Source organism: Phasianus colchicus, chromosome Z (assembly GCF_987193195.1).
Source record: "Phasianus colchicus chromosome Z, bPhaCol1.hap1.1, whole genome shotgun sequence".
Lineage (NCBI taxonomy): Eukaryota > Metazoa > Chordata > Aves > Galliformes > Phasianidae > Phasianus > Phasianus colchicus.
The window spans coordinates 59,852,892-59,880,664 of NC_143476.1; the positions used below are offsets into that span (position 1 = coordinate 59,852,892).

A 27,773-nucleotide genomic window follows, 5' to 3' on the forward strand; every position below is an offset into this window, starting at 1 on the left:
TAATTGCTCTCTCCTTTCGCCTTCAAGACAGATGGCACATTGTCAAAGGCTGTCATATTACTTAAGTGAGTATTCCACTTTCTAATATTCCTGATCACCTTTTTGCCCTTCATGTGTTCAAAACTGGTTTCCAGGATTATTTATTCCATCAGTTTTTCAAGAATCAGTGTGAGGCCTGCTGACCTTAAGTTACTCGCATCTTTTTTTTGTCGTTTGCTTTCTTGCAAACTTCAGAATCACTATGGTGATCAGAAGAATTCAGAGTGGCTTGACAATGATACTGGCCCACTAGCTTAGAACTTCTAAGAGCATCTCATCAGGTCACATGTGTATGTGATCAGTTTGTTCAAATGTTTCCTAACCTTGTCTTCCACCTCTGAAGGTAAGTCTTATTGGTCCAGACTTTACCACTTAGCCTTAGTCTTTACCACCTAAGACCTTAGTCTTAGGAAACTAGGATTCATGAAGGTAAGACTTAACAATAAAGACTGTGGTAAACATGGTACTGAAGAAGCCTTTTCTATGTCTCATCACCAGATCCCTTTCCCACTTAAGCAGCAGGCCCATGTTTTGCCTACTCTTCCTTTTATTGATGATGTACTTGAGGGCACATTTACTATTGTCCTTGCTAGATTCAATTCTAGGTAGATTCTGTCTTTCCTAAGTTAATCCCTCTATGCTTTGACAGTGTCTCTGTCTTCCTTCCAGGTCATCTATCTCTCCTTCTATGTCCTGTGTGCTTTCTTTAAATGTCTGAATGTAGTCAGGAGGTCCTTGTTCATCCTTACAGGTCTTCAGTTGCCCTTGATTTTAAAAGGATTATTTTCAAGGATCACCTCCAACCTGAAGAATGGTTGATTTAAATGATCGAATAGTCGAGCAAAGTCAGCAAAAGGCGCACATTTTGTGAGTGCCTCTTTCTACTGAAGCGGGCTGTGAAACAAGCTATCACTTAATTTACCTTTTGAGGTAATCTAGGAAACATTCACACAGGAATGACATCCCATAATGTAAATGCAGTGGTGGATGGAGGTTCTAGGAGAAAAGTAATCTCATCTTCTGGAATTGGAGCTGCCATTTTATTCAGCAGCTACAATTGTGTTTGACCTGTGGACTCTATCTTCCTTTTCAAAGTAGAGTTATGTGTGCTCACTGTATTTGACACACTTGAAGAAAGGAAATCTGAGAGAGAAAGAATAAGTGCATGTAGCAGTTCAAGCTGGGGAGTAACTTGTAAAAAAAGGAACTAAAACGCCATGAAACTGACAATGAAACAGCAATGTATGTTTGAGGACAGAAAGTCAATGATATCCTGGTCTGTATTAGCAGCAGGTCAAGGATGTGATGTTTCACATTCTGCTCAGTACTGGTAAGATGCATCTGTAGTGCTGGGTCCAGTTCTGGGCACCACAGTACAAGAGAGACATAGATTTATTGAAGTAAGTCTAACAAAGGGCCAAAGCTGATTAAATAAATCCGTTATATGAGGAGAAGCTGAGAGAGCTAGGATTATTTAGCCTGAAGAAGAAAAAGCACAGGGGAATTCTAGCAATGTCAGTAAGTACCTGACAAGAGGAAGTGAAGAGGGAGCCAGACCTGGACACAGCCCTGAGCAACCTGATTTACTTGACCCTGATCTGAACACTGAGTGCATTAGACAATCTCCAAAGGTGCCTGCCAGCAACGATGACTTGCAATTTTGTGAGATTATTCTGAAGGAAAGGTACTCTCAGGAAGAGATAAAAAGATAGTCGAGTTAGCAAAAATACCATTTCCACTATCATATCTGATTTAAAGAAGCCTAATTACACTCAACAAAAAACACCCTAGAATTTCAAATTTTCCAAACATATAAAAAGTATTTCCTCTTCTTCACAAACATAATTCTCTGCCTCGGAAAATATTCAGGATGAAAGGCTAGAAACCAAACAATATGGTGGTAAAGTTGTAATTTGGAAATCCAGAATAGATTCTGGATTGTAGTCCTTTCTCCAAGTCAGAAGGCTCTTAGTATAGTAAAACGTCCCTTCAGAACAGAAAAGGTTCTGGCAGAAGAATGTGTTTCACCATATATTTACATAAGCATCGATCTGAAAACACAACTGCATTTTTCAAGAGATTAAATAGAAGCCAAACATTTTTCATTACCATTGGAAAAAAAATCCAAATGCTAGTTATTCTTATTTAAAGACAACTGCAAGCATTGAATAAGTAGAAGGAAAACTACTACTTACAAATTATTCCACTCATTGTCAGAATTACACTTAATAGTCCAGAAGTATTTGCATTTATCTGGACAATACCTATTACCATGATTGCAAAAGTATTCTCGTTAACTACCAGTCTTCTATCTTAGTATCATTATGTAATCAGTTCCAGGAGCCAAGTCCCACTGATTTATTCAGTACTTTCCAAGAGTTAACAACGATGTTGAATGAAGTAAATATAAACCCTACTATATGCACTTCAGTAATAGCCCCTATGTCTTGATTCTGAAAACGTGCACATGTTAGGCTCAATAGCATTTAAGAATAAACTTATAGGCAAGAGTTTGAGATCCTTCCAAAATTAGCTGAACAGAACTCCAGATCTATCATGCAGAAGAGTGGGATCCCATCATGCCATGTCTCTAGACATTATTCCAAGAGTGATATTCTCAGAAGTACTGTCTGCTTTATTTGCAGTTAGTTATAGGGATTTCCTGTGTGATTCTATTGCACTTAGACTAATTCAGTCACTTAGTGTGCTGTCCAGGTCTCATCTGTTGACATTGGAGCATGTGTCAAAAGCCAGACACATCCACACAGCCACCAAGCAGCAGCATATGTCCAGCTACTCCTTGAAAAGACGTTGAGTAAATCATAGAATCACAAAGGTTGGAAAAGATCTCTAAGATCATCTAGTCCCTCCATCAATCCTGCTAAGAGGTCTTAGATAATCCTGCCTGCTAAGAGATATCACTCAATGCCCCATCTACACTTTTCTCCAAAATTTCCATGGGCGGTCACTCCACAACTTCTCTGATCAGCCTATTTTGATACTCCACCACTTTTTCTGAGAAGAAATTTTTCCTAACATCCAACCCAAACCTCCCCTGGAGCCACTTGAAGCCATTACCTTTCCTCCTATTACTAGTTATCTGGGAAGAGAGGCTGACTCCCACCTTGCTACAACCTTCTTTCAGGTCGCTCTATAAAGCAATCTGGTCTCCCCTGAGCTTCTCTTCTCTCCAAGCTTTACAAAAGCATCAGAACATTTACCAAGCATGACCCTAAGGGAGCCAAAGGAAGGCAATTACAGAAATAGCTCTGAAAGACTGTTCCAAGCAGTCTTAACAAAACTTGGTTCTACTCAAGTGATAATCTGTATAGCAGCATAGTTAAGTAATCAAGCATGACCTACAGTATTAAAATAATCCCCAGTATCAATCTTTCTCTTTTTTGCTAACTTTTCATCAAGTTATCTAGCTATTAAATACTTCATCAATTTCCTTTGTTTTCTTATGTTAGCTAGAATTTTTGAAAGTCTATAGAGGAGCCTTTAAGATGTGCCTAGTAAATCAAATCCAATTTCTCAGGAAATACAGTGTCTCAGATTTAATAACTTGAAATAAAAATAATCAAAAATGTTCAAGTTTTAAACTCAAATTGTTCTAGTTTCCTACAAAGTTTTGGTGGGAGACATTTTTCTGGTTGTTTAAATCAGAGAAAATTTCTCAAGAATTAACAATTTTAAAAGTACTTCTTAGGCATCTATCTTCAAACACTGGGACATCAGTATGATTTATTAAACTGATTGGTCATTTTAAATAAGGACAACACAAGTAGGAACACTGTCGACCTGAGTTACGGCAAGCAAAACAAGAATATAAAACAAGGTAATGCAACATTAAAAATAAGGTAATATAACACTAAAAAATCACTGTTTGGGTGTGAGGTTTTGAGTTTTTTGTTTTTTGTTTTTGTTTTTTTTAACTTGAAACAAAAAACTCTATTCACAGTAAATTATCTAGACGAAATTCCATCTTTGTCTTTGAGTAGCAGAGTCAACTCCATGAAATTTGCAGTACACATTTTTGTTCTATTAATCAATATCTACTTTGATAGTAGAAAGCTACTATGAAAGAATAATTGCTACTGCCTATGTATATGAAATAGATTCTCTAACAATCCTGCCCTGACTTTCAGCTCATAATAGCCTACAAGGCTATTACAGACAGCCTAAATACATACATCACATGATTGCACGCATGACTGAAAGATTTATATGCTGCAAGGCAAAAAAAAAACTTTGGACATAATCTATTTCATTACTTACACACTAATTATATAATTATTCTACCCCTGATAGTATCTATACAAAGGAGAGTAAATGAATACACAATACATCCAGATTGAAGAAGTTTACCCTAAAAAACACTATTCTTCATGACTGCAAATTCCCAATATGCACTCCTGTAAATTGCCAAGTTCCTCCAATTTCAATATACATTTCACATAAAATACTGGTTCAACATCTCCCTCTTGTCTGGTAACAAGTATTAATATTCATCCACTAGTAGGTGCCAGAAATGTAAATACCTTAAGTAAAATTAAAACCTATTCAAGACACCACTTATTCTTTCAATGGCGCAGGATTACAGCTGGGACCATTTCAATTGAAAACCAGCTCTGAATCACAATGGCCGTTCTTCCAAATTCCTGTTCCTCAAGCTAAAATTTCTAAAAGCCCAAGCTGGAAATAATGACAAGCTTGAGACCAATTTCCTCAGTAAGAACACAATTGAAATCTTGAGAGCTTCCTCATGCTGAACATTCATAAGTAGTTTTGTTTGATACCAATAGATACTACCACATTTAATCCATGCAAATATCTGGCAAACTTCTACCACATGCTGTTACCTAAATCTAAAAGCAGTGTAATTACTTTACTATATATTCAATTGAGTCATTAAAAAAAAGCTCTTTCTGACACAAAAAGTTTCCAAATAAAGTATTTGATTCATGTGCAAGTTTGCTTCTCCAAAAACAAACAGCCTTCACTAATTGATTATATTTCCCGAAATGTTTTACAAACAAAAATATTAACTTGCATTATGGCAGTACAGTTAGAAACCAATATCAGATTACAAGCCTGAAGTGGAACATCCATATTCAGGATGTCTAACAGTAGTATAAAATACAGGAAAGTAATAAACAGATCAAGGAAGCAGAAGGGGAAATGAAGAGAGAGAACAGACTGGCATTTTCACACAAGTTTAATATGTGCCTGATAACACTATGTGACAAGCTATATATACTTACCTTTTGCCAGAGTGTTCTGCTTTTTCATTTTGAGAAAAATACAAAAATTTTAAAAAATAATTAAAAAAAAAAGCTGTCCAGACTGAATAAACAAGACCACACACAGCCAACTCCTGCTTCCCCAAAAAATACATAGGCTCAGGAAAAATACAAAGTCATCCAAGGTGATAAAAACTTAATCCCATAGGGTATCACAAATACACTCCACAAAAATGATCATTATTTTTATTACCTCAAGATAGACTTCTGGTTTGAAATCATTCCATTGTAACAACTAAAACAACTAACTCTCTGCACAAGATATTTGCTTAAATTGAGATAAATTATTCTGCTTTTTATCTTTCTATAATATAATGTTCATTTCAAAAGCATTATTTAAACATTTCAGTCATTACCAGAAACCTACACCAGGCACAGAATTTGCTCCTATTTTTTTTTTTTTTTTTTGTCAGATATAGCATCATATTACTAATGGACAGAAAACAAAACACAGAGGTTGCTAGCAAATGTCAGAAGGTTCATGGTAGAAATATGTCATATTGAATTTGCATTTTATATGAACACATACCAGTCATTACTGACAGTAGTTAGGGGATTTAGTTGCTTTTCTATTTTCTTATTGCTTTTGTGCCAGCCAAAATGATTTCTCTAGGCCAGCAACTGTTTCTTACTATATTACTGCCTGTATGAAAGAAGCTGCTGAGATTTTCCCAAAATGAAAAAGGCTTTCTTTTTCATTTGGTTTTCAAACATAAGTTATGAAACTGTTCAAGACTTGGGTATCAGAACAATGTATGGAATAACTCCAACTAAAAAGGAAGAACTGTCTGATATCACCTGAAACCAGTAAATAGCTATATGGCAAAATGTAAAATCACTGAATAAGTGAATGCTTTGCCATTCATACACACTAATTTTGTAGTTACTGTAAAAATGGCCAACCAGTTTAATTTTGAAAGAAGAGACCAAATGCACCAAAACATTGGCAAGAGCAAGGACTGACGTACAAGAAATCTAAATACATGGGCACAAAACATCAGAGCAATTTTTAGTTTATCTTTATTGCATTACAGAACACAGAGGGATCATACTCTGCCAGAGGACAGAATAAGTTGATCCTAAGTACTTAATCAGATTTTATTTATAAACATAGGCTATAGACCTCCATGGACTAATTCTTGTCTGTACTAAAGTATATGAATTTTACAGAAATCACACACAATATTGATTCACCATTTGTGATGGAGAATCCACAACCCTTCAGCAATTTTTACCACAAAAGGCAGTTACAAGCTTCTTTTCCAATTCAATGCTATCTAATTTCCAATTTTCACTTATTTGGCTACCCATAGCCAAGGAAATGGCAATTATCGAGTGTACTTGTTCACCATGTTTTCGTTTAGAGACTGCAAACACATCACCCATTAAAACATCTTTATTTTTCGTATTATCTGAAGAAGAGATAGCAACATGCCTACAGATCCTTTTCACTGACATTATAATATCTTCCACTAAGGGGGAGTCAACTACTTTTACCTTCCAAACTCAGCTCCAGGAGATGAAAAAAGGAGAAATTTGCAATCCAGTATTAAAACACAGTTTATATTTATGAAGTACAGAAATACAGAAAATACTTCTACATAGCTGAAGATTTTACATGGAATGCCTAAGATATTTGCTTTATCCCTACTGCTATCCAATAGAATGGGGAAATCATTATTCAATCTTAGGGTGAGCAGAGACAGAGGGAAGATTCCAGTTTGTCATGAAAAAAAAAAAAAGAGAGAGAATAAAAACAAAGATTCCAGAAAACAATTCAGTAAAATACATCCAAATATCCTCTGCACTGTCATGTTGAAACTAGTTATTTATTAAAGCCAAATGTTTGCAGTAAAAAAACAACATGTTGTGTGAAATAAATGTGCTAACAATGGCAGCTAACAAGGACTGTAGACTGAAAAGGGCATGGTAGAAAGATATAACATTCTCTACAATGAATCATAATCCATTTCTAAAAATTGCTGCCTTCTCTAAAAATGTAAACACGAGTTACTCTTTGCCTTATAGGCACACTTTCAAAGTAGCTGTTTTTTGGAAAAAAAAAAAAGAAAAAACCTCTTCAATTAGATACAGGGAGTACACTTCCAAATTAGCTTCTGCAGCGTATCAGCTATACATATTAACATTTTACTAGAAATAGCAACAAGTAAGACAAGAGTAACACAATGATTGAGTTCTTCCATAAAGGCATCTTATGTACATAATACGTCGAAAAATCCCTAAGAAGCATCACTGGTGTTTTGTCTTACCATTGCAAGTTTATCTTGTAATTCTCTGTGAGTTTTTTCATTTTCCCGTAGTCTCTCCAACAGATCTTTAATCACCTCCTTCTTTTCCTCAATCTTCTCATTCATTTGCTTGTTTGTGGAGATATACTCTCTTTCTAATCTGGAAAATTTCAGCATTAAAACATTTATTCATTTCTTAATCAAAAATACTTTTGACAGCTATACTATGTACTTTTAAATATAACCAATAGATGTGACACATCTGATGTTTACACACTGTAGGGCTTCTGAAGTTGCATATTATATTTTTCAATGGAAAAAAGTTCTGTTTTCTTTCAAGAAGAGCTTTTTCACTAAGCGGTATGTTTTCCAGTTACTGATGCTTCTACTAGTCATAGATTTATTCGGTTATTTTAATATGCCCTTCAAATTATATGTAATAAACAGAATTCATTAAATTTTAATTAACACAGTAGCTCTCTTCAGAAATACCATGTCAAGTCTTACGTAATCAACCTTGTTTTTAAATACAAAGCTTCCTCCTAATATTTCCACATAGTTGACCATATTCTACTCTCAATGGCATGCCTTTAGAGTTTTCCACCAGCAGACTTTCTCGGAACTTCACAGAACCTACCAGAACTCTCTCTCTCTCATTGTATCCAGGAAACTAACATATATAAAGAGACTGGTTGGCTAAGCAACTCATGAAAGTTGCAGGACCCAACAGTGTGCAGGAAACAGAAGAGATGAGACAAAGCCTAGGAGGAATTTAGAAAGATTGCCAAGCACATCTGTATTGTGTCAGAAAAGCCAAAACTCACTTTGATTTGATGTTTGTCAAGGATGACCAGAACAAGAAGAATTTTTACGACTATGCTGTGGTAGGAAAAAGAAACGTGTGCCTGTTCTCTGTACAGGTGAGGTAATTTATCTACACGCTCAATGCCTTCTTTGCCTCAGACTTCACCAACAAGGCCTCCTAAGCCTCTGTGGTTAAGAAAGAGAACTGCTAAATGCAAACAGGAATTGAGTGAGCAATTACTTGTGAGGATAGAACCCACAGAAACAAAAGAGATAGTCTCATCTACATTCAATATTCAGGTGCTGACAGAGCTAGACAATCATAGAAAGGCTTCTTGCTATCATCTCTGAAATATGAGATCAGAGAGGTCCCTGGCACACCTATAGTTAGAGAAGGACAAAAGAACAAACAATGGGACTACAGACCAGTTAGTCTCACTTGTCTCAGAAAAATCAGGGAGCAATTATCTTAGAACTAGCTTCTGGGCTCCTGAAAGTGAGACAGATGACTGGGGAAAAAAATCAGAGGATTTATTAAGATTAAATCATGTCTGAACAACACAGTTACCCATAACAGAACAACAGGATCTGTGGACAAAAGGAAAGCAGTGAATAATACTTAATTCAACTTCAGCAAAGCTTTTGACACTGTCACACAGCATTATTACAGGCAAATTAGAACTTCACTGTCTAGATACATGGATTAACATGTAGATTAAAAAAAAAAAAAGGCTAGACAGTAAAGTTCAGAAGTTCAGATGGTAGTAGTGGGTAACTACTGTAGGTTACTACAGAATTCTATACTAGAATCTGTTTAACATCAATTATCAATCACATGGATTAGGAAAAGAGTGCAATTGGATGGGAAGAGGCCACAACACAAAAAACGTATATGCTCAAGTGAAGAACATACACAGACATGAGGTACACACTAGTGTGAAGCTTCTGAAATACAACACTGACAAATACAAAGTCCAGGGTTTAGGAAGGAAGAACCCCTTTGAAGCAATACAGCTGGTGACCAGGTGGAGAGCAGCTCTACTCAAAAAGGACCAGCTAGACAGCAAGCTAGCCACAAACAACTGAAACATGGTGGGATTACTCTTATGACTGGAATGTTGCAGTGGCTATAAGCTCTTCAGAAAAGTAAATTCACATGAAGAGCCAGATCTCTTGTTACTTACAATTTACATAGTGCTACTGGGTTCAGAGCTAATTAATAAATTATGCAACCCAGAAAAGTCTGTATGCTTGGAAACTGTTACTGATCTTTTTCTTTGAAAATCAGTTCTCACAGCTTTGTATAGCTTACACTTATCCCACATCAAGTCCAGCTAAAAAGGCATACAAGTATTCTAGCACAATAAATGAAAGTCCCCAACAATTTCCAAAAACTGAAAGACAATCCTGGGATCCAGGCAAAGCAAAAATATGTTAGGATGCCAAATCATGGCTTATAAGAAAATATCAAGCTCCTCTTCTTAAATTCAAGGACCACACCCTTCAAAGGTAAGAAGATCAAAGGTTCTTCTATTCTATCTGAAGGGATCCACTGAAAGTAATCACTGATACTCATCAGTATAACTGATAATTGTATGCTTCAACACATAAAAAGAGCAGGTAGACTGAAGAGACATTCACGCCCACTACATTCAAGTATCTAAAAGGAACTGAGTATACTGATAGTCCATTTGAGGTAAATTTTGACCTTCACTACCTACTTTTACAGACTAGGAGTTCAGAGAGACAGTATTCTAAGAATAGGTAGTTTCTGTTTCTCAAGCCTTTATTAAAACTACCAACTGATAAACTGTGTTAACTTTCACAGAGAGGTTAGCATTCTCTCATGTAGAAATGAGCTGCTCATATAGTACAAAGACAAGTTTTTGAGCTTGGATAGAAACAACAGGGGAGTAATTCCTGAAATTTCTAGAAGGAATGATAAATTGTACCTAGAGACTGCTGGAAAGCTAATGGCTCCTTGACTGATTACAGAAAGTTATGCTATGCGCCCATACTGAAGACAGGGAAAGCTTTTCTACACTGAAACGACTTTAGCTTAATAGACAATAGCCAAGAAAACTCAAAGCCCTGTGTTTCATTTGATGATGCTGAATTTAGCTGGTCTAGCCTCAAATACAAAGATGGACCTTGGAATATTCAGGTTTGGAATCACACAGAATCACAGAATGTCAGGGATTGGAAGGCACCTCCAAAGATCATGTAGTCTGATCTCTCTGCCAGAGCAGGAACACCTAGATTAGACCACACAGGAACGTGTTCAGGTGGGTTTTGAATATCTCCAGAGAAGGAAACCCTACAGTCTCTCTGGGCAATCTGCTCCAGTGTTTTGTTACCCTTACTGTGAAGAAGCTGTTTCTCATACTTATGTGGAACCTCCCATGTTCCAACTAGCACCCATTGCCCCTTGTTCTGTCATCGGATGTCACTGAGAAGAGCCTTCATGACACTCACTCTTTCCATATTTACAAATATTAACGAGAACAAGCTAAAGAGACCCAGCTTCCTCAGCCTCTCCTCATAAGAAAGAAGCTCCACTCCTTTAATCATCTTTTGACACTGCATTGGACTCACTCAAGCAGTTTCCTGTCCTTCTTGATCTGGGAGGGCCCCAGAACTGGACCTTGAATGGAAGAAACTGTCCAGGAATTAGCAGGGAAGGAAAAGATTTTATCTGTGAATTCATCTCCAAAACCATGAATTTTCTGTATTTTCTTCACCTACTCAACAGGGAAACCTACTGGGGGTAGGTTAGAACTTACATACATGATGAACACATGGAATGCAGGTCAGAAGTTGGATCGGAAAAGCTCCTGACCCGACAGACTTCAAACAAAGCTGCTTTGAATATGAAGTAGATTTTTAAAATTTATTTTAAACAACTCATATTGCTGGCACAGGCTTTCCTCACTTCAAGAAAATGCAAAGAACCTGGTATTGCCTTAATGCCATATACACTGCTACATAGAATTCATGCTTAGAGCAAAACAACAAGGCAAGACAAGTTTATAGTTAATTAAAAACCTCAAAATACACCCTGTCAGCTTCCCGGCTGTTTAAACTGCAGTATTCCCGAATAATGACACTGAGTTACAATCATAATGTATTTCACACATTCTCACCATTTTAACATGAAAATTAGTTTCTTTTCTTTGAAGAAAAAATTTGGGTTTTTTCTTTTTTTTTCTTTTCTTAATACAACTTTTTGTTTACCTAAACACACAATCTCACTTTCAGACTTCTTTTGGCCTAACTTTGATGAAGAGTTCCATTGTGTTAATAACACAGCAGATATTTCAAATGTGTTACTAAAAACATCTCTGAAACTGTGTATATAGAAAGGCCGAATTCAGTGCTCTGAAGTCCACAGAATTCTTTAACCCCACCACCATGGTAAGCCATCAACTTAAAGTCCTTCCAAACCTCTTCCTTCTCTAAATCTATTCCTCATTTTACTTAGTGCTTAGCTACCTATTTTACAACACCATTCTTCTTGTTTTCTTATCCCAAGATATATTTGATTCAGCCTAGGAAAAAAATACAGTACTGTGCATCCTTCTATCTGCATGGGAAGTATAACACAGCCATTCTTCCAAGAACCATCTGTTACCACAGACAAAGCAGATTCTAGTGAGTGGGAAAGGAATTCCAGTTAATTTTGTCTACTTCACACCTTTTCCTGTCCTTTTCTTACCAAGTCAAAACTTTCCAGGTTTATTCAAAAGCAGAAAATGAAGATTATTCAGCAGAAATAATAAACAATTCCTAGATAGAATCTTGAAGATCCACCTACTTCCATGAAAACTTCTCATCATAAGGTTGTATTTGTATAAAGAAATTTTAATTTTCTCCACCTTCCCCTAACATGTATGCTTACTAGTATGGACATCTTATTAATGGAACACCAGGTTTAAAACCTTTTTTAGATATGGCAAGGTATGTAGGATGGTACTGTTTTCTACTGATAGAAAACTATAGAACTGTAAGTGCTATTCCAGCTTCCTACAGCCAATTTGCAATGAATATAAAAGATAACTTACCTACTGACTTTTTCCAAGTTCTCTTGGGCTTTCTGTTTTTCTCTCTCATATGCATTTTCTACCTCTTTGAATTCCTTCCTGATCATCTCTAAGTCTGAAAGAGCTTCTGCTTGGCTGACTTTTTCCATTTGCAAAGCTCCTTCAAGTTCTCGAATTCTCATCTACCAAGTGATCAGGAAGCAATGAAGTTAGAAAAAAGTATCATGGTGTTTAACGCTGTTCCATTTTCTGTTTTAAGGACAATTATATTCCATTAAATCTAAATTATATTCCATTAAAGCTATCTTAATGCATTTATAGAAAAAGCGTTGAATATAGGTAGAAATGTATAGATAGTTCAAACACAGACAAATAGTAAGTTGAAAAAAAAAGCCTTTTAATGTTCTTCAATGGTGTATGAATTTTTCACCTTTTAGGCTTTAGGCACAGTTTTTCAGGTGAGTTCTATTGTTTAAGTTTGATACGTGGTTGCAAAGACTACAATTATTACTTTTGCTAAGAGGAAACCACACTTGAAAAGTCCACATATTCAAAAAGAGAAGGAAACTATCAGCTGCTCGTTTATAGAAGTCTGTAATTTTATGGAACACTGCCCTCTCAGTTCCACTGAATATGATGAAGTAGACAAAGAAAATGAAGAAAACCAAATCTCAACTTTTTACTACCTTAATGGTACCCTTAAATAAATAAAAAAATTAGAGCTTTTTCACAGAGAAGATCATTAAAATAAGAAAAGAAACTAACTCAAAAAATGGCATCATTTATTTTTGTTGCTCAGAACATAAAAAGAAAGAATACAAGTTTTACTGATTAAGTTTGTAAAATTTACATTGTAAAGTCTTATAAGAATATTTAAGAGCTGACTAGCACTAAGGAAACATCTCTTTTGGAGATTGCTCCTCTTGGAGTTTTCTCAGCGAGCCCAGAACAAGGGTAAGCTTTTCATCTATTCTTCTTTAGCATGATAATCTGTTTAGCCTAACTTTCCTCTATATTTCTTAATTATAGCACCTGTATATTCATTGATTACACAGTGTTGTAAGGTTCTATAGACTTATACACATTTGCATTCAACAGGGAGCTTCAGACTTGCTCTTTGTTTACAATGGCCTGCAGTAAATTGCAACCACCAGGTGTTTATTAGTCCGATCCCTGATTTTTTTTTTTTTTTTACTCACAAGCTCTCAACTTGATTATGACTACTTCTCAGAGGCAACATCCCTACCCATCCTTCCCTGCCCATCTCTTCTGAACAGCTTGTATACCTTAACTGTCATGCTCCAGTTATGCAATCTGTAACTGCTATCATGAAAATGTGATGGTAAGTCATAGTGTTCTAACTGCACTGTGGTTTCCAACTCCTTCAGCTTATGCTCACGCTGCATGCATTGGTGTTGAGACACTTCAGCTGGTCTACCAGCCTTGCTACCTTCTTCAAAGAGCTGTCCCAAGTTCCTCTGGAACAAATCTGAGATCTTTCCCTACTGCATCCTAAAGTGACAGTATTTCCCAGCTCTTCCCAGTCATATAGATATCCATTACTAAAATATTACATTTTCTCATATAATTAACATTTACTAGTAATTACTGATATTGTAATATTGTTTTAAGGTGAAATCTACTTGGAACAATCATATTTGGAACAGCAGTTTCAGCGTGCATTTATTGAGTACTCACTCCTGTAGAAGTCAGATGTATATACTGCATATCCACATAGTCCTACTAAGTGTCTATTCAAAAGACATAGGACAGGATATTTATACAGTACCATAGTGTTTAGCTCTAATTAAACGTTTCTTTTCCCTACGCTGTTTAAATATTAGAAGTTATTCTCTCATTCTTACAAATCTGAATAAATTATTAATATTCAAAAAAAAAAACCATTAAAAAGAATATTCCCCGAGAAACAGGTGTTTTTGATCTTCCCTTTATGTATTACAGTTTTGAAACTAAAATGCAAAAAATAAAAAAATCCAGTATTTTTACTGGAGCATCTACAAGACTGCATCTTTATAACTTCAGGAAGTCATTTGATGTAAAGCTCCACAAAATACTTAACAAAAAGTTTACCTGTGTGATTTCCAAATTGAATTTGGATTTCAAATGTGCTGCTCTTTCTGCTTCAATGCTTTCTTCCAACTGCTTTATTCTGCCTGTTGCTGCCTAGAAGTACATTTTGAAGAAGTTTAAGTTCAGACAGATAGTAAACATGATATACAGATTCTTCTTATAACTCAGTATTTTAGGATTCCATATACCAACCCAGTATACCTGACTTGCACAGGAAACTATGATTATCCAAGAAATGATCTAAAAAACATATATCAAAATAATTCTTACAGAATTATTACATTATTACATTATTATTTTCTATTCTGTTAAGTAAACTGATTTAGCATTATGTTATTAATGCATTGTTTTAGAACTAAAAAAAAAACTCTGGCTGGAATCAGAAAGTGAAAAAACTGAGCTTAAATATTCTACTGATTACCACGCTATTTGCTTTTACAAGGTTGTAACCTGAGGCAATACAATTCCATCCTAATTTTCAAAAAAAAAATGAAATAACAATAGAGTATCTATAAAGTCAGTAATGAGATGACAAAATATTGAGAAGACTGAGAATTCCATAAACACACACTGTTTTTAGCATATAATTTCCAATTACAGTGCCAAGAATACACTGCTTTGCAGGCCTAAATCAGTGAGATTCACTATGTCAAAGATCTTTAAAAATAATGTTTCAAAGAGCTAACACAGTATTTGTATTGATTTCTAACTGTTCTGCAGGTTTTGTCTAGAAAAACGTCAGGATGCATATGATATTTTAACAAATATCCTGACTAATCAAATCAGTCACATTTCATTACAGAACAGAATATCTGTATATGCAAGCACAGTTTAAGCAACATGGGATTGTCTGAATTTGACCACTGAACCTCTGTTGTCCATTCTTCCAACATTTAAAGAATGCAAATGGCTATGTTAGAAAACTGTTCTGAAATCTGGATTGGCCACAAAGTGTTCAAAAAATAGGCTACTTCCTGACTTAGTTTTTTGGGGGAGCAGCAGGGTTTTTTTGGTTCGTTGTTCCTGTTATTTAAGGGATTTAGACTTCCAAATTATATTAAACACAAAAGCATTAACTAGACACATACAACCAGATAAAGGCATGGACACTGAATTTCATCTGAAAAATGTTCTTAGCTAAAGCAGTAACTAATATAATAATAGTATAGCAGTATAGCAGTAACTGATATAATACAAACTCATACATGAATTTAACTACCCTGTTTTATACTAATAAAATATTTTCACTCTGATGGATGACAGAATTGATAACAAAAAAAAACAACCCAAATTGTCTCAGCATTTCAATTTAAATTAGGCACACAGAGAAAAATAAATTAGTATCAGAAAGTTGTTTAACATAAGCACATTTCAGGTTGCATAAATACAATCACAATTCTTGATTTTGGAAATGTAAAATAAATCAGTGAGACTGCATCTTGATTGCAAACATTTAAGAGAAGAAACTTTAACAGATATTAGAACAAAGGTTCTTGACAATAAATGTAATGTTCGTTTGTATAATCTCTCTCTCACATACACAAACAAAAAAAAGGAAAAATTATCAATACAGATGTTTGTCAGTGGCATACCAAAGAGAAAACCAGAAAAAGCACAGAACTTACCAAACCTACTCCACAGTAAGATATGCCAGAAGGCCTGAACTTTTCCTTTTCTCAGAAGTTTTATGTTTAACATACTTAAGGGAAAAAAAAATCCTGCACAAACTGTCCTCCTATACTTCCACATTTCTAAGACTGTCCTCAAAATTTTAAGTCTTGATTTAGTCTTAAAGGTCTTATTCCTTCCAAACATCAGCTTTAATGCAAAATTAACAAACTATCACCTGGATCAGTTTGTAATGACCTCCTTAGCATCCTTCAACAGATCAACAGCTGCCAGCAGGATGGTTTTACAAATGAATACTGTCCTGCCAGCCTAAAAGTAGTCCATGAACAAAAAATCTTAGTAAGATTTCATGGTTTTCTTTGTACTAGTACTAAAACAGTCAGCTTTAATATAACTTTATTTAAGCTTGATTAGAAGAGTAAAGGGAAAGGTGAAGAAGGTACTTATCACAAGTCTTGTATTTAGAAATACAACAGCTTTAAAAAAAAACTGAAAATTTCAACAGGAACATTTCAAAATATAGACACAAGTGCAAAAATTACCTTCCATCTTTGGCTAGCTTGTACAAACATCTATTTTTATACCAAACACTAAAATGAAAAAATTGAAAATAGTAACTGCAAGGTTTTAATTACTTACTAATTCATAAGCTCTGCATCGCATTTGACTACTAATGTCAGATTTTCTGAGAACCAGTCAAACTGAGAACTCTGTTCTCTGCCTTTATCTTATTCTCCCCTCAAATGAAACAAGAAAATAACTTTCTGCTTGTTAGAAGACACCACCACAATCATTAATTTATTTCTGCAAATGAGTACCCCAGGGAACAAAGAGACAGTCCCAATAATAAAAAATAAAAATAGAATAAGTAACAGCTTTATTGAGGGTACCTGAAAGAATGAAAAAATGGACCAATCTTATTCTCTAAAACAGACTGCATATGTAGTTCTTAATACAGAACTTGAAAACTAGAGCACATATAAAGCTGACGTGATGGACACTTAACTGCAAGGGCAAAAGGCATGGTCCAGAGGAAACTTAAACTGCCAGAAATACAGAAATTCATTTCTAAAAAATTCTGAAGCAATGAGTAAGAAGTGCCAACACATCACTCTTCTGCTGCCTGAGAGCAGTTCCATTTAAAAAGGCACATTCACAGATCATTAATCTACTTCAGTTGTCAGAAGTTACTGAAGAACTAACCTGTAGAACTAGCATGCCTACAAAAAGGAAGAACCGGGAAAACTAGTATTTAACTTGCAAGGTTAGGAACCTCAAATTCTCTTCTTCTTGAACTTCATCTTCTGTTTGACTTCTTAAAGTCTTGAGTCATACCAGTAATTTTTTACAACTTCAATTTTTAAAACCTTGTTTAAATTAGCTTGCTGGAACTTCAGAAACACAGACCTAGAGAGAACGAATATGTATTTTCTTTTGGCATAAGTCACTGTCAGGATCCAGGCAAGAACTACTACTACTACTTTCTTAGACTGCTAGTAGCCGAAGACTGTTCTCCTCATGTCTTGAAAAATTCTTCAAGTAGATTTCAACCTTAGTTTACCAGAATAAGCAACTCTCTTGCACACAAAATTTCAGAAATTTAAGAGCTTGCAAAAAAATACAACAGTAAACTGGGGAAGTAATGAAGATGTCATCCTGTTTCTGGTACAGAAATGAATATTCTGTTTCTAGGGTTCTTTGATTTGGTTACTGCAGCTTCTGGTTCACCATATGGGCCTGATGGGAGGTGTGCCTGCCTGTGGCAAGGGCATTGCAACGAGATAATTTTCAGGGTCCCTTCCCACCCAAACCATTCAATGATATAACTACTATGGAGAGTTGAAAGGAGAGCTACAAGGATGGCGGAGGGTCTTGAGAGCAAGATGCATGAACAGCTGAGATCCCTTGATTTGTTCAGCCTGGAGAAGAGAACAAGTGGAAGCCTCATCACAGCCTAGAGCTCCTTACAAGGGGAGGGAAGGGCAGCGCTGACCTCTGCTTTCTGGTGACGGAGACAGAATCCGAGAGAACAGCATGGAGCTGCATCAGGGAAGGGTCAGGTAAATTTGAACGAAATAAGATGTCAGTAAATTAGAAGAAAATTTGTGGGAAAACCAAAAACTGCAAGAGGTATTTAATCAGAAATTAGCATATAAGCCTGGCTAAACAACAGAAAGATCCATCAAATATCACATGTCAGTTAGATTACTATCTGGGACTGCTGTTTATCTAAGTATACATCAGCCGCAGAAACTGGAACTGGATTCCAAACTGAGACTAGAGAGAGGGAAAAAAAATAAAAAAAACCTCAAACACTTCATATAAATTTGTGTCTGTTTTCCTAGTGATGTCTCAAACAGGCTCTGCTAATCCTTATAAGCACTTCACTCCATAGTGCATACTGTTGTCATGCTGTAGCAGAGATAATGATCTACTGTGTATTCTGTGGGAGAAAGAAATGTCAGGGATGAGTCTAATCTGTAACACTACATTAAAAACTCCAGAACATAAACTGGGATGAAGAGAGGAGTTCCATATACCTTTCTGACAAACAGAAAGATGCAAATCTCATTTGAATCACGCAAGAGATAGCAGCCCTTTTTCTGCCTTTATATTCAAAAACTTTATACAATGCCTGTATACAAAGAAGATGCATGAAGACAAATTCTAGAGAAAACTTGTGGATCTCAGATATCCAGATTACAGTTCTCCAGTTGAAAGTTAAGCAGGAATATTTTCCATTTTAGCATGGACTATTTCTTTTTAGTAATATATTGCTAGGACGGACTGAAATAACGAGTTCTCCGGTGAAGCTTTTTTCTTATGCAGCACTGGTAACATTGGTTATTCAGTAATGACAGAGCTCACCTATGATGTCCATGTTCACCTGACACACAGCAGATCTGAAGACAGACAAGAACGGTACTACACTGAACTCACAGAATTTTCAGTTTCCTCAGATACTCAAGCTGAACAAACATAAGTCTCAATTTAAAGAACACAGATCTCATGTCTATTTTCATGACAGCACAGATAGAATTGTGTCTTTTTAGAAAGAGCAAAGAAAAATGGCTAAGGAAACTTCTGTGCAGGCTTTAACTTGTAGGCAGTGACGCTATACGATTAGACTAAGCCCTTACTATTCAGACACTTTTTCCATTATCCTTTTATATGTAAATGCTAATGAGGTTTCTAGGAGATATTTTCCATATGCTAACAGTTTTCAGTACCATTTTCCAAAGCGTCTGTTTGGCTTCCATGTTTCTCAGTTCTTCATCCTTACTGTAAGTACTGCAGTATGTGTGAAACTAAATTACTCCTTCAGAATGTACTGCCAATATCCTGTATGTGTGCAATGCCACAGCTACTTAATTGAATCCTCTGACATTTGCACTCAGATCAAAACCTTCAGCAAACAATAAAGAAGAGGGAAAAAAAAGTACATTTCCAATAATTACCAATTTCAGATGTGGTAGTGTAAGTCCTTTTTCCCTCCTCTGCTTCTATTTTGATAACCTCTACAAGATTTTTAGGGTATGAGGAATATTAGGATATTTACACACCTCTATGGCTTTAAGTACACAGCCCCTTACATGCAACGCTCAGCCAGGATACAATTTTCAGGGAAGAGAATATACATCAGATCAGAATCATCACTCCATTTGTGTGCTTCCACATTCAGATTAAGATCTCACTTTTTCCAGCTTAAAAGCATTTCCCAACAAATCCTAACTCAAATTAAGAGGTCAGGTCTAAGCACATCTTTGGGAAATATGCTGACCACTTCCATCTACTGTTAGAAATACTGGTGCCTCTTGATCATGGTAAGGTGGAGCCATCTCCTGTCCAGATAATAAACAACTTATTATTAACTATAAAAGTGCTTAACTACAAGCAATTCTTAACCACTGAGGTAAATTTCTTTCAGCTTTACAGAATGCAGTCTACACTATCAGTATTTCCTATAATGAAGTCTTATAAATGAAGAGTAATGTATCTCATTGACAAGAGTCATATTTGACCTGTGTAACACTGATGTGGGGGCTATAAAATAATCCATATGCTTGTCTCTAGGAAAAAAGTCAAAACCAATAGAATTGTTAAACAGCTATAGCTCGGTTGCCTTTAGATGAAGTGCAAACCTACCCCAGTCTGCAACTGATTTGCAGTTGGCAAACCTATCTTAATTGCTCTCCCTTCCTACAGAAGTTTGAGAGGAAAAGGGTATCTTTCTGGGTCTTATTCTCCATAGTTCATAACGTCCTTAAAAGCCCAGTCATCAACACTGTCACTTTATACGCACACAGACAAGATTAAAATGTGCCTTGTTACTAAATCCTAATAAGGTCTACAGAATATTCAGCTTTGGTCTGACAGTGAGTTAAGAATGACAAGTCTTAAACTTTTGCTTGAATAACACAACAAAATGTTGATGATAATGAGGAAGGTCCTCTGTAAAGTGCATTACATGAGTAAGCATGTCACTGAAATAACCTAAACTTTGGAGTCACTAAAATACAGTGCTTAAAGGGCATATAAGACAGCCACAGTAGCTCGAATTCCTAGATATGATCAAGAAAGTGATCTAGGAAATGAGGAAGTGCAGGTGAGTGTGGAGACACTATGAAGTGGAGGCTTCAGTATGAGTGAGCTATGAAGGAGAGTGAAGGCAGAGAAAACAAAAAGGACTTCAAATTTTAACCAGTGGCACTGCTAACTGGCTGTGGAATGTGTCCTTTCTCATACTGTTTGAAGCTTTATCAACTCCTTCCTGTGAGACCTATACCGAATACTGCAATTCAGTTAGTTTTGTCTGTTTACAATTTTGCTTTTATCTGAAATTCAATTTTTCAATTCACTAACTTATATACAGTAAGAAATTTAGTACATTCACAACTTTATTATTACATGTACTTTATTATTACATATACTTACACTTCCTGTAAATACAGAGGTGAACCATCACTCAAACAAGTTTTCTTCCCAGCCATTTTCCCATTATAGCAGCATTACCAAAGTAATGCAAGACCACATGTTCAGCAGCATACTGAAAGTCTATATGCTTAAAGGAGGGGAACATAAAAAGACCTTCTGAAAGCTAAGGGACTGATCTTAAAATGGCAATACACTCAAAGTATCAGAAATAAAATGACCAAGTTATGGGACATTTTTCAAGACTCAAGAGAAAGGCTTAAAAACCTTGACAGACCTTGACCTCCAACTTTCTGGGAGACAGCAACCTCAAAAACATAAAACAGAGGATCACCACATTTCCATGAACAAGACAGAGGCTGAAACTTATGAAATAATAATTCTGTTTTTCATCATAAAAATTCACATTCCCCTCTCATTCCTTGTTCATCAAATAGCTTTTCTACCCAGCTTTTTGGTAGCTAGACACATTACAAGAAACACTGTTTTTATATACAAACTGCTTTAGATTTCCCAAGAAATCATCCTTCCAGAGTAGTGGAGCAAAGGGCAAAAATAAAAAACACAGGTTCCAGAAAATTAACATTCATGAATAATAAGATCTTGATGAGTTCAGTACAAATACATCAAGAATTTGACTAGTGAATCTTGGGCTAAAGAGACAGAACAATAACAAGGTTTCTTCTTCAGTTTTTTTCTCTGGTAGAGTATGTGTTCAGAAGGACCCCAGGCTCACGCAGTAATACACCACTTTTGGTACTGCTGCAAGCTAGAAAGCTAGCAGGTTAGATACTGTACCAACAGCTATCTTGCAACAGAATATTCTGTGGAAAATTGCCATTAATCATTCACATCAATTCTTATTCCAGAAACTAGAAATATACTTCAGAAACTAGAAATGTGTTCATTCAAATCATGTTCAGAATAATAATTGAAGAATACCTGAGTAATATTTAAAAAAAAAAAAAAAAGCAGGGGGAGGAGGTTAAGAATTTTCTCCTCCTTTCTTTCTATTACAATGTAATAGATATAATCTTCTCTAAGAATGTCAAAGACAGACACTTAAATTTTTCACTTCATTCATTACAGCAACAAGTATTTTTTCATGGACTTCTCTCTTATGTCCAGCAGAGGGTAGTAAACAGCTTTGCAAACTCAGAAACTTCATCCTGACTGCGTATGAAGAGGCAGTATATAGCAAAAAATTAAAGAATTACCTTTTAATTGGAACAACCCTATTCTCCACACAAGCCACCCTAAGATTATCAATGTCACCAAAAAACTAAAGTATGCATTTCCTATTTAGTGCCCACTTATATAATAAGGTAGCCTGCATACGTATTTAAACAGTGATAACTTCTGAGGCCATTTTCCCATTTAAGGAAAATTTTTAAAAAAGCAATCCATAACATGAAGACAGATAAGCAAATACAGGACTACTACATGAAAAAAAATGTACTGTTTTCTGTTTGAGGTATACTACTTCAAGGCTTCTGAATGGAAATCCACCTCAAATATCATAATTATAGGTAAAAATAACATCAATAATTTAATCACAGCTTTAAATACAGGTTGATTATCAGAAGATTAACAGAAATACCTGTATTTCTAATAGGCAATACTTATTCTCATACAGTGAGGAGTTTAAAATTGGCACAGAACCATGTCAGAGTATTACAGAACTGTAAGGAAACTTAAACATCTTTGCACAGCGTGAGAACTACTGCTTAGACTTTACTGCTCTTCTTTAATGCCTCTTCCACAATACACAGGAAGAAAGTGGCAACTGAGAATATGATGTACAGAAGCTATCATGCTACCAAGGCAGCTGCTTATGGCAGTGAAGAAATTCTATACATAGCAATGAGCTTAAATCTCAACAATCTCCAGGCTTCACAGAAGCACCTAAGGCTATGTGGGAATGCAGCACGCCCTTTTAAAAGGGTATGGCCCTTTTCTTCCACCGATTAGGAGGGAACCTCGTGCTCACTTCCCACTCCTCTATCCGACAGATCTGTCCTTGCATACTTCTGCTTCCTTCACAATTTCCAAGGAAAAAGCTCCAGTAGCCACACTAAGTTGAAGATGAGCATATCTGGTCTTTTTGTTGAGGTCCCTTCACTCAGCTTCTTCAGGAAGGAAAGATAATACCTCTACCTGATTGAGTTCCAGAATGCGAGAGAATAAATAGAATGACAAATGCTTCAATCAAAGAAAGGCTCTGAACAAAAAAGGCTGCAATTCAGACTTCAAGCTCTGTTAACACTAAACTGCTTCCCAGTATGCTTAATTTTTTGAGGACAGGATCGTGGCTGATACACCAACTTAAAATAGGTTTTATCAATCAGATAATCAATCAATTCAGAAATTTTGAATTGGCAGCCTTTCATGATCACAGAAGAGGCAGAACAAACTGCTCAGCAAACAGGGATGCAGGTATTTTGTACAGCACAGATAACGTTGCTGTCACAAACCCTAGAGCTGGAGTCCACCAACCAGTGTGAAGTCTCCAGGTAGCAATAAGCTAAATAAGATAACCAATAAACAGAAAACATCTAGTGCAGTGTGTTTCTAGCACAAAGGTGTTTTGTTTGGTTTTTCCCAGAGATTCTTATTAATCTCCCTAATTTTAAACACAGAATGGTAGGTCCTTTCACACATCTACATATTTGAGATTTACTTTTATGATGATGAGATGCAAACTGACAGAGCATATGCACTGCAGTTTAATTTACTTTTCACTACTCTTATACACACGGACTTGTGCTCATTTGCTTAAACCCTCCTATGCAAGAGCATTCATCACAAACCTTCCTTCACTGTTGCTTAAATACCTACACATGGAAGTACCACAAGAATACTTTCTCTGTAGTGTAGATTGTTTTCTCACTAGACTATAAAGCGATCAATACATTGATTCTAATAAAACTTAAGCCATAATTAAGTTATCTTAGCTGATTTTGGTTAATAGATAGCATTCCATGATAAAACCACTTCCAGCACACAGTTAAATATCTGAGGAACTGAGCACATCCTTTATAAATTTACAGATGGTAAATACATCCAATTAAATTACTTAAAGAGAGAAACTACTGCCTGCCTTATTCTTTTCAGCTCATGATTTCTGTGTTAGTATTATATGTCCTGAAGTTACACCAAAAAACAGCCTTCATGAAAGCTCTCAGAAGCAAAAATCTCTGTTTTAAAAGGCCTATTCAAATTTCATGGTACTTTCCTACCTGAAAGCAATTCTGTCTAGACCAATATATGCACCTCGCAGTACCTAACAATAGATTTCCTATAGATCTCTGAGGGTACAAATGTCTACTTTGTTCATAAATAATCAGTGCTTTTAGTTGACGAGCTTTAATGTTCCCTGCAGTAATTTTCTTTTGTACTTCACCTTTAGTGGTGTGTTCTAACTTTCTAGCAACCAATTCTCTAAATATTTTCTTTGCTTTTAAGGAGAAAAACAAGAAAGAACAAACACAGCTAAAAACTGTACACCACATTATTCTTAAGGACTCCTAATGTTCCAGAAGTGCCAATTTTCTAAACTTAGTCATAGAAAAGACCTAAAACCATCTCTGGTAGGAAACCTACATCATAAAGAGTCATCTGGTTTCTATGCTTTTTAGCAGTAACAAATCCTTTGTCAAGAATCACTTAGTTCAGATCACACACTCAGACAGCAGTTACTATAAAACTTAGATGAACAAAATAATGAAACTTTGGAGAAAACTGCAAATAGCATTTTAGTAAAAAAAATACATTTAGAAGACACTAGTTCGAAAAGCTTGAGACTTAACATGAACAGGTATCACTCAACACGCATTTAGGCATAGATAGGAGTGCTGTAAACATCACTGTGATCTGCTGGTATGTTATTCTCTCTACCTAGTACACTATCTGGCACCTTTCTCAGCTCTAGTATATTTTCCATTTCAAGTTTACTTACCCTAAAAACTCATGCAAAAAAAATAAAAAACCCTAAGCAAAAAAGAACAGAGGATTAAAAAAAAAGACATTACATGGTTAGAAAGAATGCAAAGAAAAGAAAGGTTTCCTGATCTCAGCCTTATTTTCATGCTCATTTACTCTTTTTTCCATCTGCTGCTCAAACACCAGTCTTAAGTGAGAAACACAAATTAAGTGGCATTGGTCTATTCAGTCTGCTCTGCAAAATGGATGTTCAACATTTTGTCAATTCTGTAAACAGAAATCACCAGAAAACTGAGAGGTTTCATCCCACAAAAGCAAAATTGTTCAGAGCTTCAGTGTTTCTTGAGAGGAATAGCAGTAAACAAAAAGCATTACTTCAAGTTCTTTTTTAAGCTGCTCCTCTTGTTCAGCACTGTGTTCAAGCTTGTGTACATGACGAGTAAGCATTTCAGAACAGTCACGATGTTCCAGCTCCATATCTTTCATCTTCTTACTTAAGTTTTGCAGTACGCTATTCTGCTTCTAGATAAAAGAAAGAGAGAGAATGAAATAACACTTTTATTAAAGTATTACTATAATAACAAAGAGCTTAAAAAAAGAACACGCTGGGGACAAAGACTGAATTACCATTTATTAAAATCCAACCTGTCAACTGAGCCACTTGCTCAAGAGCATATAAGTTCTTCATTCACCACCAGGCAAAATGCACTGGTTCAAAAATTAGCATAAACATGACCTTCTGCGCTCATAGTAAAAACAGGGACAATTCCCCACAGGAAACTGTAAATAGTAAAGGGCTACTTTTCTAACCTCTTCTATCATCCTACCAAATGTCAGCGATGGAAGGAAAGCATGCAATTGCACTGGACAAAAAGATACATAGGGACAGGAGGTTTTATTTTGCTTTGGTTTTAATTAATAGAACTTGAAATCAAATCAGACATTTTTAGAATTGGTTACTTCCATAAACTTAAAAATGTTCATTTCTGCTAATCTTAGAAAGACATTTGTCCAGAAATTGAATTATTTTAAACAATTATGTATGGGATCTACAAAGTAGCTCTCAATAAAATGCTGTTCCCCATTCAAATTTCTTCATTCTGAAGATAAGAGAAGGTATGGAGTGGGATAATTAATAGCAATGCTGGACTCCACAACTCCATTGAGTCACTGCTACCTAATCCACTTCTACAACACAGCTGGCTGAGAGAAAAGTAGCCAAATAATGAACTCCTAGTAGTCTAATACATACTTAAGCTGGAGATCACAGAAGTCTCAGAATTAATAGCTTTAGTCTAGTGGACAGAAATAAGCTTTCTCATAACCAGGATCAGGAAGAAGCTATAAATCCAGTGATTTAGTTGGAGAACCATTGGAGACCTAATTTGTTAAAATGGCTTTCTGTGCAAAACACAGAAAGATTCCATTAAGTCCTCTTGCTCATTTAATCCTATTCAATATCATGGCAAGAGACATTTTGTGAAAATAAACCAGAGCTATTCAGTTGGTCTGCACACTCTGCTATTATTTCTACATCCCATATTCTTGTTCACGTGCAGGCACTATCATTTGACTTTTTTTGCATCCTCTGAAAAGATAACAAGGAACATCTACATAAAACATGAATTAAGAATGGAAACCTAGAGTTGTGCTGCAAATAACAGCTCTGGAAACAAATTAAACTGATCCTCTAATGTCTCTTCCCACCTGTATCAGACCTCCCACTATAGAGCAAAAAAGAAAAGTTTAATACACAATTACTCACACTCCCTCCACACTGAAAAGACAAATATCTGTATCTCTTCAGTGCACATTCCAGACGTTAACAAAAATAAGCCAGGAAAAATATGTATTAAATAAGTAATATAACATTTGTACATAGTGGAAAAATACAGTGTCAAGATTTAAAAATATTTCATATTGGAAATGTAGTTGACATTCATCAGTCTACAACTAACAGGAATACATCAAGCTAGTTATACAAGTCAGTATGAGTTGTAGGATGTTATTAACCATTAAACCTTAAAAAATGTTTTAGAAATGTTTTGACTTCTCCTAAGGATGAAACTGTACCACATCAGCCCAACAGTCACCTGCCCTTAGAAACTACAAGGAGAAATATCTGATTATGTAAAAAATATACACATATGCTCACATAGCACGTTTACACTACGCACACATATAAATATCGCTGACTATTTTTTAATGTGTGTATAAACAACGTGATCACACAAGTAATTTAAGAAAAAACTGGAGTGTTTCTGGGAAATAATATTATCTTCTGGCTAACCACAAGGTGATGCTATTGCACTTATTAAACTCCAAATCTTTCTTACCTTATGAAGCAGATGGGCTTTAAAGTATAATCAATAGACACATTGAAGAGCCTGTTATAAATCAGACAGGATTACTTTCCCTCCAGTCAGTGTATCCTTTATGAATTTCAGCAAAGCTTTTGATACTGCATCTCACAGTATCCTTCAGGACAAAATGTCTAGTATACAGCTAAAGATAAATGTAATCCATTTGAACTCCACTGAACAAGCAGTTGACATGTCAGGCTCACAGTTATAGTGATTGGGTGGTGGCCTTCAAGCTGGTGGCCAGTAGCTAGTGGGGTCCTGCAAGGCTCCATTTTGGGGTCAGTTCTCTTAGATCTTTTCTTAAATGACTTGGATGTAGGAGCTGAAAATATATTATGCTACGTAAGCTAGTGGATGACTCTAGATTAGGAGGCAATGTTG

The 27,773-nt window shown here is 35.7% G+C and overlaps 1 protein-coding gene across 12 annotated transcripts in view; it reads right to left on the bottom strand.

Moving 5' to 3' along the window:
- CCDC171 (coiled-coil domain containing 171) overlaps nucleotides 1-27,773 on the bottom strand; it is a 178,313-nt gene that overhangs the window by 129,711 nt on the left and 20,829 nt on the right. For all 12 annotated transcript variants that reach the window (XM_090132595.1, XM_090132594.1, XM_090132596.1 and 9 more), the window contains 4 exons: nucleotides 25,405-25,551; nucleotides 14,527-14,619; nucleotides 12,457-12,617; nucleotides 7,613-7,751 (listed from right to left, as the gene is read on the bottom strand). In XM_090132595.1, the coding sequence (XP_089988721.1) occupies nucleotides 7,613-7,751; nucleotides 12,457-12,617; nucleotides 14,527-14,619; nucleotides 25,405-25,551 (540 nt within the window). The remainder of the gene's footprint in view (nucleotides 1-7,612; nucleotides 7,752-12,456; nucleotides 12,618-14,526; nucleotides 14,620-25,404; nucleotides 25,552-27,773) is intronic.